The sequence below is a fragment of the Suncus etruscus genome, chromosome 7 (assembly GCF_024139225.1).
Source record: "Suncus etruscus isolate mSunEtr1 chromosome 7, mSunEtr1.pri.cur, whole genome shotgun sequence".
In the NCBI taxonomy this organism is placed as follows: Eukaryota; Metazoa; Chordata; class Mammalia; order Eulipotyphla; family Soricidae; genus Suncus; species Suncus etruscus.
The window spans coordinates 37,561,691-37,578,063 of NC_064854.1; the positions used below are offsets into that span (position 1 = coordinate 37,561,691).

General features: G+C 34.6%; 1 protein-coding gene across 12 annotated transcripts in view; it reads right to left on the minus strand.

Annotated features, from left to right (window-relative positions):
* PARD3 (par-3 family cell polarity regulator) overlaps positions 1–16,373 on the minus strand; it is a 674,271-nt gene that overhangs the window by 246,899 nt on the left and 410,999 nt on the right. For 7 of the 12 annotated variants that reach the window (XM_049776411.1, XM_049776408.1, XM_049776410.1 and 4 more), the window contains 2 exons: positions 7,510–7,660; positions 438–624 (listed from right to left, as the gene is read on the minus strand). In XM_049776411.1, coding sequence (XP_049632368.1) covers positions 438–624; positions 7,510–7,660 — 338 coding nt within the window. Of the gene's footprint in view, positions 1–437; positions 625–7,500; positions 7,661–16,373 lie in introns of all 12 variants that reach the window. The other 5 variants (XM_049776403.1, XM_049776406.1, XM_049776404.1 and 2 more) reach the window with 1 other exon arrangement.

Sequence of the window (16,373 nt, forward strand, 5' to 3'; positions counted from 1 at the left end):
AAAAAAAAAAAAAAGAAAGAAGTTGAGGGGGTGAAAAGATAGTATAAGGATTGAGGTACTTGATGCAGCCAACTCCAGTTCAATCCCTGATACCATATACCCCCAAAAACCAAAGGAGAAAAAAATGTGGGTAAAGGAAAAAATGAAAAGAAAAAGAAAAAAAATCTTGGTTAGTGCTAGTTTTTTAGGTTTGCTGTTTGTTTTCCTTTCTTATTAATTGGGAAGGTGGATAAATTATTAACTGGAAAGAATAAACTAATTTGACTATTTGTAAATTAGGGGGAGCCTTTATTAAAAGAGAAGTAAAGAGTAGAAAAACCAGAAAAATAAAACAGTGCTATTTAAAAATAATTGTGTTCAATATGACACCATTTAAACACAAAACAGAGTGGGAATGCAGTGGACTAATGGCTTCTGAATGTGGACTGTGATCTTACCAGTCTGCTGAGTCAGTGATAGTGGCCTTAGCCCAGGTGCCATCTGTGGTCACGAATCCAACATCATCATGGGAACTCGAAGAGGACTGATCAGAGAGATGAGGAGGAAGCACTGGTAGCCTGTCATCTTCAATAATGACAGTATCATCCTGGGGCATGTTCACTGTGGGGGATAGCTGGTATTTACCTGTCCAAAAGGAAAATAAAAAGAAATTCTAGACATCGATCTACATGTTCTGTGAATTAATGTTAATGTTTTGCTACATTATAAAATGTCCCAATTTCCATACATCCTTCACCTGGCAGAACAAAATAGAATGAAATGCTTTTCTTTATTTATAAATGACTATCAAACGAGACTTTAAGTCTTTCCTTTTCCTAACATAACTACTATTAACTTTGGGCAAGTATGCAATATCCTGGGTTGAAATTACTAAATGAGGGTTAGAGATAGCATATGGATTAAGGTGTTTGCGCTGCATTCAGTCAGCCCTAATTTGATCCACTGTATCATAAGCAGTCCCCAAATATGGTCAGGAATAGCCATTAAGCAAGGGCAGTTACAGCCCCCTAATCCCTCAAAATCAAAATAAATTAGTAGGTAAAATTTCTAACCAAAAATAGATTCTTCAAAATGTGAAACTGCTATCTGAATCTTAAATTGTAGACATTTTTTGAAAATTTCACCAGGAAACAAAAAAAGTAGTAATTATTTGCTGGGCACCTTGCATGTACTGTAAGAAAGACCTTATCTTAGTGAGAGGCAAATGTACAGAAAGTGATGACTCATTAGTACTGGAATGTGTCAAAGGCATTCAAGCATGCACAGCCCTGTATTGGATGGTTAGGCTGAAGGCAGGTGAGGCTGGAGATCTCAACAAGAGTTAACAACAGAGACATGTTTTAAAGAATGAATATTGTCTTCTTGACTGGAAGAAATGATGAAATTATTTTTAAACAGGGACAATAACATCATTTTGTGTGAAATGAAGAAAAGCCCACACTTGTATGTATAGGACATCTCAAACTGGGACATGCCCAGAATCAAACTTACAGGAGGAAATGACAGGAAAATATGTCAATTTTTTCTGACACAATTTTCCTGCCCAGATGTGTTCATACCATACCAGGGGATCCTTGAAAGTGTGATTTGTTCAATTACAAAAGAATGGAGGATAAGGAAAGACTCATAACTGTCTCTACTGATCAGCTTTTTTTAGGAAAATCTGCTTAGATTCATGCATCAACATGGAATGTTTACCATTCCTGTGGCAATCTTATAATACAAGGCCATTTTTTCTAAAGATAAAGCTAGATCAAAATATTGCCATTGTCTTCCTCAAAATAATAATTGCTCTGTTTCCCTCTTATATCGTGCCATGTGCAAATATATATGTATAAATACAAATGCACATACTTGCTTGATAAAAATTATTGTACAGAAACGTCTACTATGATATGAGTAAGTCCACAAAACTGCCTATCACAATACAGCAAGATCGAAAAACTATCCTCATTACCTTAGAAGGGCAGAAAAATCTCTCATTTTAAGTTCAACGTGCATATCTGCTTTGCCTAATACAAAGAAGTTCTGCATCTGACTGACATCTTCTGCCAGGTGTATCTCTCCTTTATCAAAATGTATTATTATTCATATTTACATTTTAGTTTTGGGGCTAAACCTAGCAGTGCCCAGGGGTTACTACTGGCTCTGCACTCAGGAATCACTCCTGAATTTTCAGAGGACCACCTGGGACACTGAAAATGGAACCCAGGTCAGCGATGTGCAAGGCAAATGCCCTGCTTGCTGTACTATTGCTCCAACTCCTATTAAAGTTATTTTAAAATATAGCACAACAGTAATAACTAGAGTTTAGGATTTCTAACATTGGTCGTTTTTTAAAAATAAATTCAAAAATAAGCATTTGAAACAAGAAATGTACATATTTTAGTGGTAGATCACATGGCTCCCATGTGTGAAGAACATGACTTTATCAACAGCATTATTGATCAATAGACAATCAGTATGGAAAAGAAACTCTTCTTTAGCATGTACAAATTATGACCTTTTTGTTTTTGTTTTTGTTGTTTGGTTTTGAAGTTACACCCAACAGCGCTCAGGGGTTACTCCTGGCTCTACGCTTAGAAATCACTCCTGGCAGGCTTGGGGGACCATATGAGATGCCAGGATTCGAACCACCTTCTGTTCAAATCAGCTGTGTGCAAGGCAAATGCCCTTCTGCTGTGCTATCTCTCCAGCCCCAAATTCTGACCTGTTTTAATAACATTTTGGAAATTTGGAGATAACATAGATATGGCTAAAAGCTTTAATGTATAGTACTCAAAATATTTCAATAAAGGAACAAAAAGTAAATGCCTTTTGAAAACAATGTCAACTTATTAGAAATTTCAAACTCATTTATAATTTAGAGCAACTACTCAGAAACACAAACCTCACCAAAACATCTATGTAAGTTTCACAAGAAAAGCCATTTTGATTTGAAATGCATTTTGGTAAATGGTTAGAACTAGATATATTTATGAATGCACCTGATTGAAATGTAAATAAAATATAAGATTTGTTGTATTTCTTTCCTAAATTAAAATAGCATGTGAATTCCTACTTATGTCTAAGTTAGCATAGAAGTGCCAGAAACCTGAAAACTATTTAATAAACTAACGTTCTTAAAAGGCAGGCTTTCCATTCCCCAAAAAAATTCCATTCAAGACATACTTTCTTTCCTCAGAAAGGTTCCAAAGTGATAAAACGAGGGTGATCCAAGCTTATCCCTGAATGACCACTAGTAAGATACATGTCACAGTTAAAATCCAAGTTCCCTTACAGACGAAACTTATTGGAAAGAAAAATTATGCTGTAACCACAAAGTACTCATTCTTAAAAGCAATAAAATGAAATTGGACTTACAAGTATAAGTCTACAATACATCCAGATAAGCAATATAGAACATCAAATAGTTCTTTCACGAAATCCTTTATTATAATATGATGTTTAGGGTAAAATATTATACCTTAAGTGCAATAAATTTTATAAATGTATTGTAAAACAGATGGTAGTATTTTTTCCTCTCATTTGTGATTTCATAGGACAATATTCAAACAAACTGAGTCATATTTTTCATCCATTTCTACTTTGTAACATGCATGTCAGGGAGTTTTGGGATTTGGCTCCAGGAATAAATTGTGATTAATGAAAGATTAAATCTCTGCCTCTATATATATCTACTAAACTACACCTAGACCAGAACATAACCTCATACTTATGCTTGTGAGTGTGATACATCATAGATTTGAAATCTTCAAGTATAATGTGAAAAATCTTTGATCTTTTATCTGGTAGAGAAATTTTTTTCTCTTATCTAGTTAACCAACAACTACACTACTTTCAAACCATCTTTATCTTGCAGAGAAGTGAAAAAATGAGATACAGAATGGTTGTTTTCCAGACATTTATTCATTGACACATTTACAGAAAAGTCAATATCATGCATGACACTAGGAACATATGAAATGAGGAAGAATGTTTCCAGTGATTTGACTAACAATAAAAAAATACTTAATGTTCCATTTCTTTATGCTGAATTCCTAATAAGATGAATTATTTTCAATATAGTTTTCATATAACTTGTCACAAATGATGAATATAAAAAGTACTTGGCTTAAATTCTAAAATGAATACAATAGATTTTGTTTTAGCTTAAAACAGAAAAAACTTCAGATGACAAAAGTTGGGGGGGTAAAGATACAAGTGTCAACTTGTAATGCATTTTTATGTATTTTACACAGTGATTAAGTTAGCTACTGGGAGTATTACATTAGTTTTCATTAAACAGTCCAGCTAGTTATAAAATATTTTAAGGCTTTAAAGAAATAATCTTTATGTAGACTCATTACAGATTTTGTTTAGGTGAATGTCTACAACAAATCTTTATAAATCCCTAGTGGTAGAAAGTCATCCAATACAGGTAATATTTTGAGAAGTTTCAATTTTGTTCACATCTCTGTTCTTCCCACCTAACGCTAAAGGTAGAGTACTTTGGGAAATGTAGGGCTCAGAAAAATGTCCATTACACTTTGGGTTCAGAAACTTTGCACCTTCAGATATTTCAGTTAATTTCTTTAGTCTTCAACTCCCCTGAATGGAAGATAAGCAGCTCAAGAAATGCTTTTTAAGGGTACTTCAATGATCATCTTCTTCAATTTCTAGAGCACAGTAGTTTCTAAAGAATAAGTTCTGGAAACTGCCTAATGCCTGCTGCAATGAAATGTGGATGTTTACAAACTGAAACTAATAAAGAATGATTTTCATTGATATCACTAACACTGTGTGATCTCAGTATTCCCTCATGGAAGGCTATTTGAAGAAATAGGCAAAAGTGAAATAAAATAAAAATCTTCATGGGATCTTGGGTCTTATGTTCTATATATTTATCAAGTGGGGAAGTGTGGCTAAAAATAAGTGAGATCCTTGCTATCGCTTCCAGGTTTTTGGTTGTATTTTATAAAACTATCATTTCTGGGATACATTCCCTGAGAAAAGAATCAGAAAATTCAGTACTACCTTTGTACTAGCGTCCTATATGAGTGTAACAATCTATGTGAACATCTATACTGTTTGCATAAGAATAATAATTTTCTAATCTTATCTGCTGAAATTTCAAAATTAAGTGATTTTTAAATCATAGGAGAACATGAAGGCAATACCACCACCTATACCAGAATCTACACAGGAATTTTCCAAATCATGCTAAAACTAACCATTAACCAAAAGACCTGGAACTTTCCATGCACTGAGATACTATATAAAATAATAAATAGTATTTTTATTGGCTTTGGATTGAAAGAAATTCAAGCTCTCAGATCTTGTATTTGCTACCCTCTTTTTATTACAAGGTAATATAATTTGCAATAATTATAATTTTAAGTGAATAAATGCCTTAGTATCAATCTCTTACGACTGATAATATTAGTAAAAGGACTGAAATGTTCAATTTTTGCAATTTGTATACTTCAAGTAGGCAAACCTGAAAAACCCAAGAAAAATAAAATAAAACATATATATTTCTCAGACCAGGAACACAACCATACTGGATCAATAGTTACTCATATATGCATAAAACTTGCCTGGAGAAAAAAAAAATCAACTCATTCCAAATCAATATGGCCTATACTCAAAGGGTAAAGAGTCTCTCAAGATACCACTACCAAGCCCCAAAGGGCATGCACAGTACATCACAAAGCACAGATCAAGAACAAAGTGAACTGTCCTGAAAAGAGCTTCTGGAGTTTTAAAAGTCCATTATATCTTTACAGAGGAAAAGGAAAACAAAGTCAACTGTTCTGCAATCTTAGGAGGACCAATAAAGTCATAGCTAACAACATCAGGGAAATAGTCATAAAAAAAAAAAAACACTGAAGGAATCCTCAACCCATATACAACATTTGAAAAGGTCACTAGTCAAATTTGGGCTTTTTATTTGTTTTAGTATAGTTTTTCGCCTTCCTCTGAAGCATCAGGGATTGGAGGCAGGATGCAGGTTACAGGAACTGGTGGGCCAATGGTCTGATTCAGTTTGGCAAGTCCTATGTTCCTATAATAAAGGGGAAATTACAGCAAATCACTTTGTGTGAAGTGACACATGCACTCTTCTCTCTCAAGGGATCTGACTTGTCATAAATAAAAAAGTATTTAATAAAAGTCAAACTTTACACCAAAGCCAAGAAGAGTATGGAAACCCACAACAGTGCAGAAAGTATCATTAACAAGCCAAGATTATGTAATATAAACTGTACCACCATGACTGTTACTCAAAAGGCAAAATTACAACTTTGAGATTACGCCCTTACTTTCATATAGGCCCTCAAAAGACAAAAAGAGAAGCATTATAAGGTCAAAGTATAGAGTTAGAACATTTAAGTTGCATGTATAACAAAATAAGTAGATAATTTAATAATTTTTTTCCATACTAGAAAGCTACAAGGATTAGAGGAAGAACAACAAATTCTATGTGTCATGTTGATGCTTTTTTCTTATTATTTTCAGGAGAAATGTGTCTGAAGCAGAGATTATTTCTTTGTATTTGACTGAAAGTATTGTATCTTGCCAATAGCAGGCTTTCTATAAACACCTCAGATGTTTAACAAAAATTAATTTTGGTTCCTATGTAACAGAAACTTTAATTGTACTGAATCTGCATCAAATATTTTTTAAAAAGAGATAAATTTAGGGTCTGATTTTATATTAGAGCCTTACAAAATATACCAGCAATAAGAATGTTTGTCAGGTGCTATTTTAATCAAAACAGCTTCCAATGTTTTAAATTTGAAAACTCTCACAAGCTAATCCCAAGATGAGCAACTCAGTAAATCCAACCACTCCAGTGGCAAAGCAAGTCTTTATTAACTGGATCTGTTAGTAGAGAGCAGAAATGCTGCAGAGCAAGTGCTAATAACCTCATTACCCACTGGGGGCCATGCAGACAGTATGGTGTTGAATCCAAACAAAGGATGCAGAAAACAAGTTTCAGGATTTTAAAATGAAGGCCTTGCAAAAGTGAAGATGCAATTATAATATGGAAACCTGCTTCTAAGAGCAAATCAAGTGTATGTGACTACTTCATAAACATGTATTAAACATATTACATATTATGAGTATCTATATTTTTTCTTTCCAAATAATGCTAATGGACAATATATATAAACCTTCAGCCCTTCTGAATATAAACCACTAAAATTTTATTTTTCTTTTTTCTCAAAAAGAGCTTCACTTATTTTCATACTATCTCAAACAGGCTAAGAACATCCTGATCACTCAGAAACCTTTCAGATAATTCTTTTTTTTTCCTTCCATGTTATAGGATCTAAAACTCACTTAATAAATCAATGTATTGATTGCTTTCTTCACATCAACACCCCTATATGATTATAATAAACCTGCTCTTTTTCCCTCCAAAAAACATAGTCTTCTTTCCATTAATATTACATTAGTAGCCTCTCGATGAACCAGTGAAAGCATAAAAATAAGTTGTGATAAATAGGGTTTTACCTGACTCACCCATTATCCTACTGAGTGCAGCATTTCTTGAGGGAGATTCATCAAGTCCCTCGATTCCACTGTAGAGCGAATGGGAAATTCTTCGTTCTCTATCATCCAACATGCTTTCAATGGGCAGCTCTGGACCAGAGGGGCTTCCAGGTGACTTCGGCTATAGAGAAAGTGGGGAGGGCAGATAGGGGAAATCAGTACTGTAGGTCCATTAGCAGCATGGGGGAATTATAACAACTTGCCCAAGGCCTGCATCCAACTGGGTACCAAATGAACTAGAACTTTTCACCCTGTACCAAAATAATTTGTGATGACAGCTCTGCCTAATGACCAACTTTCTGTGCCACTTTACACTGTGCCTCCCATGAAGCTCTGTCAGATTTCAACCATTGGGGGGAAAATATGTATATTAAACCTTCAAAAAAACTATCTTGTTGCTTATTTTTCTAATTTGACTGTTGTATCTATTGAAGGCAGTTTAAGTTAGAGTTTACTTCAGCATTCTTTAAGATTTTCGCTCTGCATGAGACAGATTTCTCAAAATGGAATCTGGATTTTAATTATTCCTTTCGTACCCATATTAGATAAAAACTCCTAAATATTAGCAAATATTTGTGTGTGTGCTGGTAGAAATTACTACCTGGAAGTTCCATAGACCATTCTCTTGTTCAGGTATCCTAAAAAATACATCAGGCCTAAACTTATGTTTGAAATTAGGAATAATCATTCAATCCTTTAAGTGTAACTTTGAAATAGTAATTGAGAGAAGCACATTAAAAGACCAAATTTTCAAATAAAGTAGGCAAAAATACATATTTCACAAATATATACTACCTACTAGAAAAAAAAAAAAAGAACAAACTAACAAACAAGAACAGGTCAATTCTAGAGCCAGAAATAAAACTGAATGTGTCATTCTCTAAAAATAACTGTGCTGAGCCCAAATAGTACAGGGTTTAGGCACTTGCTTTGTTTATACTGACTAGGTAAAATCCCAGTACATGTTGCTAGTAGTGATTTTTGAGTATAGAGCCAGGAGCAAACCTTAAGTACCATGGAGTGTGGACCACCCCCCCCCAAATAAATAAAAACATAAAAATATCAAATTACTCTAACTTCTACATTAAAGTCTTAAAGTAAGATGAACAAGGAATGCTAATAAGGCCTTGAAGCATCAGCTATAAGGAGGAACAGAACACATTTAACAAAAGCCCCCTCCCCTTGCCCCCAATGGACTCTCTAAGTTGAACTTCATGAAATAGAATCTAGTGAAGCTTTGTAGCTAAAGACACAGAGGGCTAGGGGTGGAGGCAGGAGCATAACCTAGCGAAGTAGAAGTCTGCACAGTCTAAACAGATGAAAACACAACTGTCTCAGTTCCTTAGACTGAACAAATTATTATTTCTGTTAGAAGCTATCATCTGTTTAATATAAATGGGATATTTAATGAAGTTTTGAATTGTGGACTTATCTCTCCCAGTTTGATAAGCACTGGGGAGATGTACTGCATTGAAGGGTCAACACAATTACAATTGAAGCCACGTCAAACTGCAAGAGAATAATAAACTTGCAGCACTGGTGAATTAGACTCAATAAGGTTTAAATGGTGAAATGAGGATTTATTTTATTAGTTTTTTTTAATTGCAGATTATAGCTGACAATTTTAGTGAAGAGTAAATTAAATATTCAAGGTCTGTGGTATAAAAAAAATAGAGCATTTTCTGAAGGGATACTATGCCTAACTTTTAAAATACTTTGGGGAAGTAAAAATAAAAACAAACATAAGAAATGCACTTTATTCCCTAAAAACAAGATACACATAATTTTTTAATGAACAGAAACAGTAAAGAAACTTGCTATATAACTCTCTATTTACAAAATCTGCCTGCTATACAATAATTAATTTTATCACAGAAAGAAACATATCCTAGTTGCTTCACCAATACATTTAATTTATGGAACTCTATGAGTTCTTAGCTGATAAAAATCTCTATAACGCTCCTTCATGAGCAAAACCAAGAGACCTCAAGAGGCTATTTTACAATTTTATAAAGTCAAATAAAGATTCCATTAAAAATAGCAAATGCAGCAGACTTCCTAGAGAAAAAGAAGCTGTTTGTTCAGAAAAAAAACAGGCATTTGAACATGTTCTTGGGAAAGACTCTATATACCTCCTGTATCTCCCTAACCATGTCTAATACATATAAAAACAACAACAAAAAGATATAAATGAAGATATCAACAGTCTATGACATAAATATTTAACAGAAGATACAATGTATTTTAATTTCTTAAAAAAAAAAATATCTCTGGGGCGAGAGAGATAGCATGGAGGTAAAGCATTTGCCTTCCATGCAGAAAGTCAGTGGTTCAAACCCCGGCATCCTATATGGTCCCCTGAGCCTGCCAGGAGCAATCCCGAGCGCTGCTGGGTGTGACCCAAAAACTAAAAAAACAAAAACAAAAACAAAAAAAAACCAACTCGGAGGCTGGAGCAATAGCACAGCGGTAAGGCAAACGTTTGCCTTGCACGCGGCCAACACAGGAGGGATCCTGCTTCGAATCCCTGCATTGCATGTGGTCCCCTAAACCTGCCAGGAGCGACCTCTGAGCACAGAGACAGGAGTAACTCCTGAGTGCTGCCAGATGTGACCCATAAACCAGAAATAAAATAAAATAAAATAGAATAAAATCTCTGGGACACACATTGTTCTTTCAAATCTTTTAATAATTTTTCTTGTTGTCATAGCAAGAACATGAGTTTCAGAAGGAAAATATGTAGAGTCATGCCTAGTCTGTCTGCTGAAATCATTGCTCCCAAGTTCTGCCGTTCTTATCATACAAAACTTCTAGCAAAACTAATATAAATAAAATACTGATACTAAATAAAAACAATATTTTTCACATTGTTGTTCACTGTCCAACAATAATATTTCCCCTTTTGGGGGGATGATTATATATTTGAGAGGAACTGATCCATGCAAAAATATTCTTTTTTACGGGGGGGGGGGGGGCATACCCAGCTGCGCTCACAGGTTACTCCTGGCTCTACGCTCAGAAAACATTCCTGACAGGCTCAGGGAACAATATGGATGCCGGGATTTGAACCACCATCCTTCTCTGGATGCAAGGCAAACACCTTACCTCCATGCTATCTCTCCAGCCCCACACAAATATTCTTTAATTCCAATTAGTGATCATGGTGTTTGGATGCCCTTAGGATGATCTCTAAGAAAATAACAATGCCTTCCCATGCACTTAAAAAATCTGAACTCTAGAGGCCAGAGTGGTGGCGCAAGTGATAGCATGTTTGCCTTGCATTTGCTAACCTAGGACAAACTATGATTTGATCCCCTGGCGTCCCATATGAACCCCCAAGCCAGGAGTGATTTCTGAGTGTACAATCAGGAGTAACCTATGAGCATCACCAGTTGTGCCCCCCCCCCAAAAAAAAGAAATCTGAATTCTAGAGTAAAGCAAGGTAGCTCATCTTAGTAGGAGTATAGAGTGACAACCTTATTCATAATGTAGAAATGCATATCAAATACCATCTTCTGGTCTTGAACCAGGCTTTTAAAATTCATATACTATGGCCACTCATGAAAGGAAATAATGACCTAAGTGAATAACATTCATATGAGTTAATATTTATCATGTTTATATATAAAGGTAAAAATATTAGGACTAATATAAAAATAATGTAAATGAGGTGCTTTTTTAAAATATATTCAAAATTAGCATATATTGTTTTTAATATTAAAAATACCACAAGCAAAAATTGGAAATAATCCAATGTCTATGCTTCATTATAAAAGTGGTCCATCACTTGTTTCTTTTAAACAATTAATACAATTTATGCAGGAGTAAGTTAAAGCTTATGTTGTTAGTATGCATTAGTGGGTCAACCGTTGTCTTTCACATAAATAAAATGGGTCTGAATATCTATTATATAAACCTTGCAAAGCTGGCCCAGACTAAGCTCTAATCCCCCTTAGAAAATGAAAATCTAGACCTTCATTAGCAATTACCATGGATTTGTTATTTGATGTGTATGTCTTTAAAGACTTTCTTCTGTTTTATTCCTGATGTGTTTTAGAGGGCAGAAACTGGGTAAATATTCAGATAAATAAATTCACTAATTAATAACTGATATTTTGTAAAAATAGTTTATAAATCATAGGCATACAAGGCCCCATGGAAGGACTGGAAAGCTAATGGAAAAAATATGAACCATATTATAATTACATATTGGAGAAAGCTCAGACATCCAAGGACAGGTAAGCAGTCAGTAAAAAAAAAAAAAAATAAACGGATTAGCTTTGATGAAGAGTGACAGGAGAGTTAAGTTCCCACTACAGAGGAGATAAAGAAGCTATGGTCTATATTCACAATGGAATAACTACTCAGCCTTAAGAAAAGATGAAGTCAATCCATTTTCTGATACATGGATGAATGTGGTGAGTATCATGCTGAGTGAAACGTGTTAGAGGAAAATATAATAATAGGGAAATAACTAATGTGCAGAGATGATATAAAATAGAGTAGGAGAACTGGTCCTTGTAGGAAGCTTGCCACTGGGGATAGAAAAATAGGTCAGGGAAGGAATCATTATGACAATGATGGAGAGAAGTGATCATTATGGATGAAGACCATGTCCTGAATGGAGGTAAAATGACATGCATGATAGCCTATCAGGAACAATATTTCAAACCAAAGTGTTTAAAAGAAATAAAAACAAAGGAAAAAGGGAAAAAAGTTCCTCTCATAGAGGCAGGATGGTTAGCAGTGGGAGAGACACTAGGAACATTGATGAAAGAAAGTGGACACCGGTGAAGAGATTTGCCTTGAACATTGTGTATCTGCAACTCAGTCATGAATCACTTTGTAATTCATGGTGATTCCATAAAAATATTTTTCAATGTCTACTATTTTCATGCAGGACCACGCTGAACTTGCTTCACATTCTCAAGTAGGGAACAGTAAAGTTAAGAGAATAGAAGCAAAGCTCAGTGGTCATTCTGCAGATAATGTGGTTAACCCAAGATATAACTGTTTCCTCTGTAAAGACATCTACTTTCATTGTAGACTGTTTCTCGACATAATAATACAAATTGGCGAAACAGTAGACCCACTTACATTCATGAAATGAACAGACAACTTACTTTTCAATTAGTCTTGATCTACTTAACCTTGTAGCCATAAGCAAATCACTTGACCTTTTAGCATTAATTTCCTAATATATAAAATGGAGAAAATAATAAATAATACCTAAGGTCCCTTTCTACTCTAATGTAACTGTTTAAGCTAAGAGGATTAAAACTAGGGAAATTACACTTCAAGTAGTCCTTATGACTAATTCTTTCATATAGGATCTAAGCAACAAAAGCGCAGCTGGGCATTTCTCTACTGGCTTTCCATGAATTCACTGCTAGCATATGATTTATTAGTAATGTGAATGATATGTAACAATGAAAAGAATGAGAGCGATGCTGAACTGCAGTAGTTTTCACAATTTTAATTTTCTTAGAACATTTATATGTGATTCTCTATAACAGGTTATTTTCAATAGTCAGGTTTTGGCTCTCCTTTCAACACCCAACCTTTTCCTGATCTTCCCTAAGTTTTTGCCTTGACTATAAGTGAAGACTGACTTCTTTAGATATTCCACACAAAGAAAAAGAATGATGGACTAAAACAATATTTCCCAGGAATGAGGAGATAGCCTCAAAGGACTTGCTAAGCATGAAGGAGGTTCCTTGAGTACTGCTGGAGTTACAGATAAGCACAAAGCTAGGAGTGACACCTGAAAAACACACTATGTGGCCCAAATTAAAAAAGAGTGAGGACAGGAGAGAAGTGGAGAGGAAGGAACTATATCTCCCCAAAAAGTATTAGCTTTCTTTTTATTCAGAAATAATTAAAAAAAAGAGAAAGAAACTGACTTCTTTACCCAAGTAAAGAAATACTCAATTGATGAAATGTTTTCAATTAGGCTTAAATAAGAACAATAGATCTAAGAAAGCAAAGGAAATATAGAATTACTGACCAAAAACATTTTTTGTTACCTGTCAAATTTCTTAAAAGTCTCCTAAAAACTAGTTTTCTGAGAAAAATTACAATTCTCTAAGACTATATTTCTCTTGCTGTTCAGACTCTGTTTAGGTATCAAGTCCCAGATGAGATATCAGAGAAAGACTAAAAGAAATATAGCCGATTGATATTGAAGAAAGGAATATAATAGAGAAAGAAAACCAAAGATGAAAGCTAAATGGAGTAAAAGAGGCTACATGAAGATAAACAGAAACACAAGAATACTTTGGAGGAGAAAAGTTGAATCTACATGTCTAAGATGAAGCAAGCACCGAGGGAACAGCTGAATGCAGGCAATGACTGAGAATGGGGGAAAAAATATAGATGGAAAGACTGAGAAGAAAGATTCAAAATAGAAACTATAGGAAAAGTAAAGGCATTTGTTGGTAAAGAACAATCCCAGCTTCAAGAACTGAAGGATGATGGCTCCAGTTAAGAGGGGTGGGAGAAGGAAATGGAAGAAATAATTTACTGGGAAACTGGTTTTGGAGAAAGAAGCACAAAGTGTTGGGCAATATGGGAACTGGGTGACTAAGCAAGACAACATAAAATACCTCCAAGAGTAGGTGGGTAAAGTTGTAAGGAAATTGAATAGACAGAATAGAGTCAGTGCTGGGGACAGAAATTAGGGATTCTTCCTAATAGGGTTGGTACTCAAAAAACAGGGACTAACCTATCACCCAGAGAACATGTAACAGTAAAAAGAAACAGCCCAGAAAGAGTCCAACTGAACACAAACAATAAAAAACCTGTCTCAAAGTTGTAGGAGGAAAAAATTAAGTGAAATGTGGAGTGAAGTGAGACCTTTACTTCAGTGAAGTGAGTATGAAGTTTTGGAAATGAATATCCAATAAAAACCTGTTACTACATAGCACAACCATATATATTTAAAAAAAGGAGTGGGGAATGTAAAAAAGTGTATGAAACTTCTCCTTGCAAATACTTTTCTCTGGCTTGAAGTTTAGTATGTAAATCCTAGATTTAAAGATGAGTGACTGAAGTAAGATTTTTGTGATGTTGTAGAACAGTTGAGTTATAGACCCGGGAGGGGAGAAGTCAAGCACATTATTCTGGCTTAAGGTTCACTTAAGACAACAAGATACCCTACGCTTATATCAATATTTACTGTAACATAATTTACACATATCCTCCCAGTAATTCGGGGAGATGTTTCTCCAGAGGTAATATATAATATAACTTCAACAGCAGCAAAATCATGTCTTATGCCTTGTGGGAAACTGAATTGAGCTCTCTGTCTTCATATAATTCTTTAGTTAAACCCTGTCAGTACAAAAGACTTCTTGCTATTATTACAAAGAAAGCACAGCACTCTTGGTAAGTTACATTTTTTTATATAATTGTTTTATAAGCTTTCGAGATCCTAAGAAATAGTAATAACCAGCAATGTATGAAAATGATACCATAAGGAATATTGAATATTAAAGTCTATTACTGTCGATTACAGCTGTTCCCTTACTTAAATCATTTTCATTCACAGAAATTCATATGCAAAAGTGAATGAGGCACAAAGATATTTCAGCGGGATTCCAGTTTTATGTCTTTTAGAGGGCACCAGGGAATAAAGCACCTTTACCCAAACACATTCAGGCTGGTATTGCTTTTCTGCTGTGTGGGGACAATAGAAAATACTCTGAGTCAGACAAAAGTTTTCTGGACACATTCTGTGTTCTCTTTTGAAAGAAAAATTTAGAAGGCGTTATGCATTTCAGTTTGTGTCTAAAGAGAATATAGTATGTCTAGTAGAGCATGGGTTTCCTGAGAGAAGGAACCCCATCAGTATTATTTACTACAGTGTTCCCACAACCTGGTACATTTTTCTGAAAATAGTGCATGCTCAGAAAACATCTGTCAAATGAATACAATCCTGTGAACTGTGAAATTATTTCAGAACATGATCTAAGACAGGACAATGTGTCTTGCAGAGTCACTATTGAGTTTTCTATCTTGCAAAATTTACATTAAAATGAAGAGCTAATGATTTGGCAACCAATTAAAAAATTTATCTAAAATATACAGACCTATGAAATAGTAGTATTTGTATATCTAATGTAAATGATTATTTTCACCCTCCACAATTCTTCACTCCAGCAGCTTCCCTGCCACCTCCCTCCTCCTTCCTTCCTTCCTTCCTTCTTCCTTCTTCCCTTTTCTTCCTCTTTTCCTCCCTTCATTCCTTCCTTCTGGTTCCTCCCTCCTTTGTTTCTTTCCTTTCTTCATGTTCTGTATTTAGAGGTCATTCTCAGTGGTACTCAGGGAACCAGGGTAGTACCAGGGATTGAATTCTTGATCTTGTACCTGAAAGAGTGCACTCAACCTTTTTGAACTATCCCTTCAGATCTACATTGTTTTTCTTACTGCAAAATATAATTTTTACTCTTTATTCTCCACTTATAAATACAAGGAAAAAATAACAAAATAGTCAATAATCTTTCAAAAGGTGATCACCTCTGTAATGATTACCCACTCAAGTGGGCATTTTTGTTACAAAATAATATAGGAATGATCACAACAGCCCAAAGAAGTGCTCTACGTTATAAAATATAATTTTTTAAATTAAAAAACATTTAAAACTGTATGTCTAATTTTTTTCATTAGTTAATATGCTAGCCATTTGTAAGTTCATTTCAATGTGAGGGTCTAACTGAACTTGATGTATTTGGGGATTTCAGCAAAATAGATTAAAGGCAATTATCTTTATATTTTCATCATTTACTCTGTAAATGGCTAAACTCACCCCTTTTCTGTAGATGGTACATACTGTA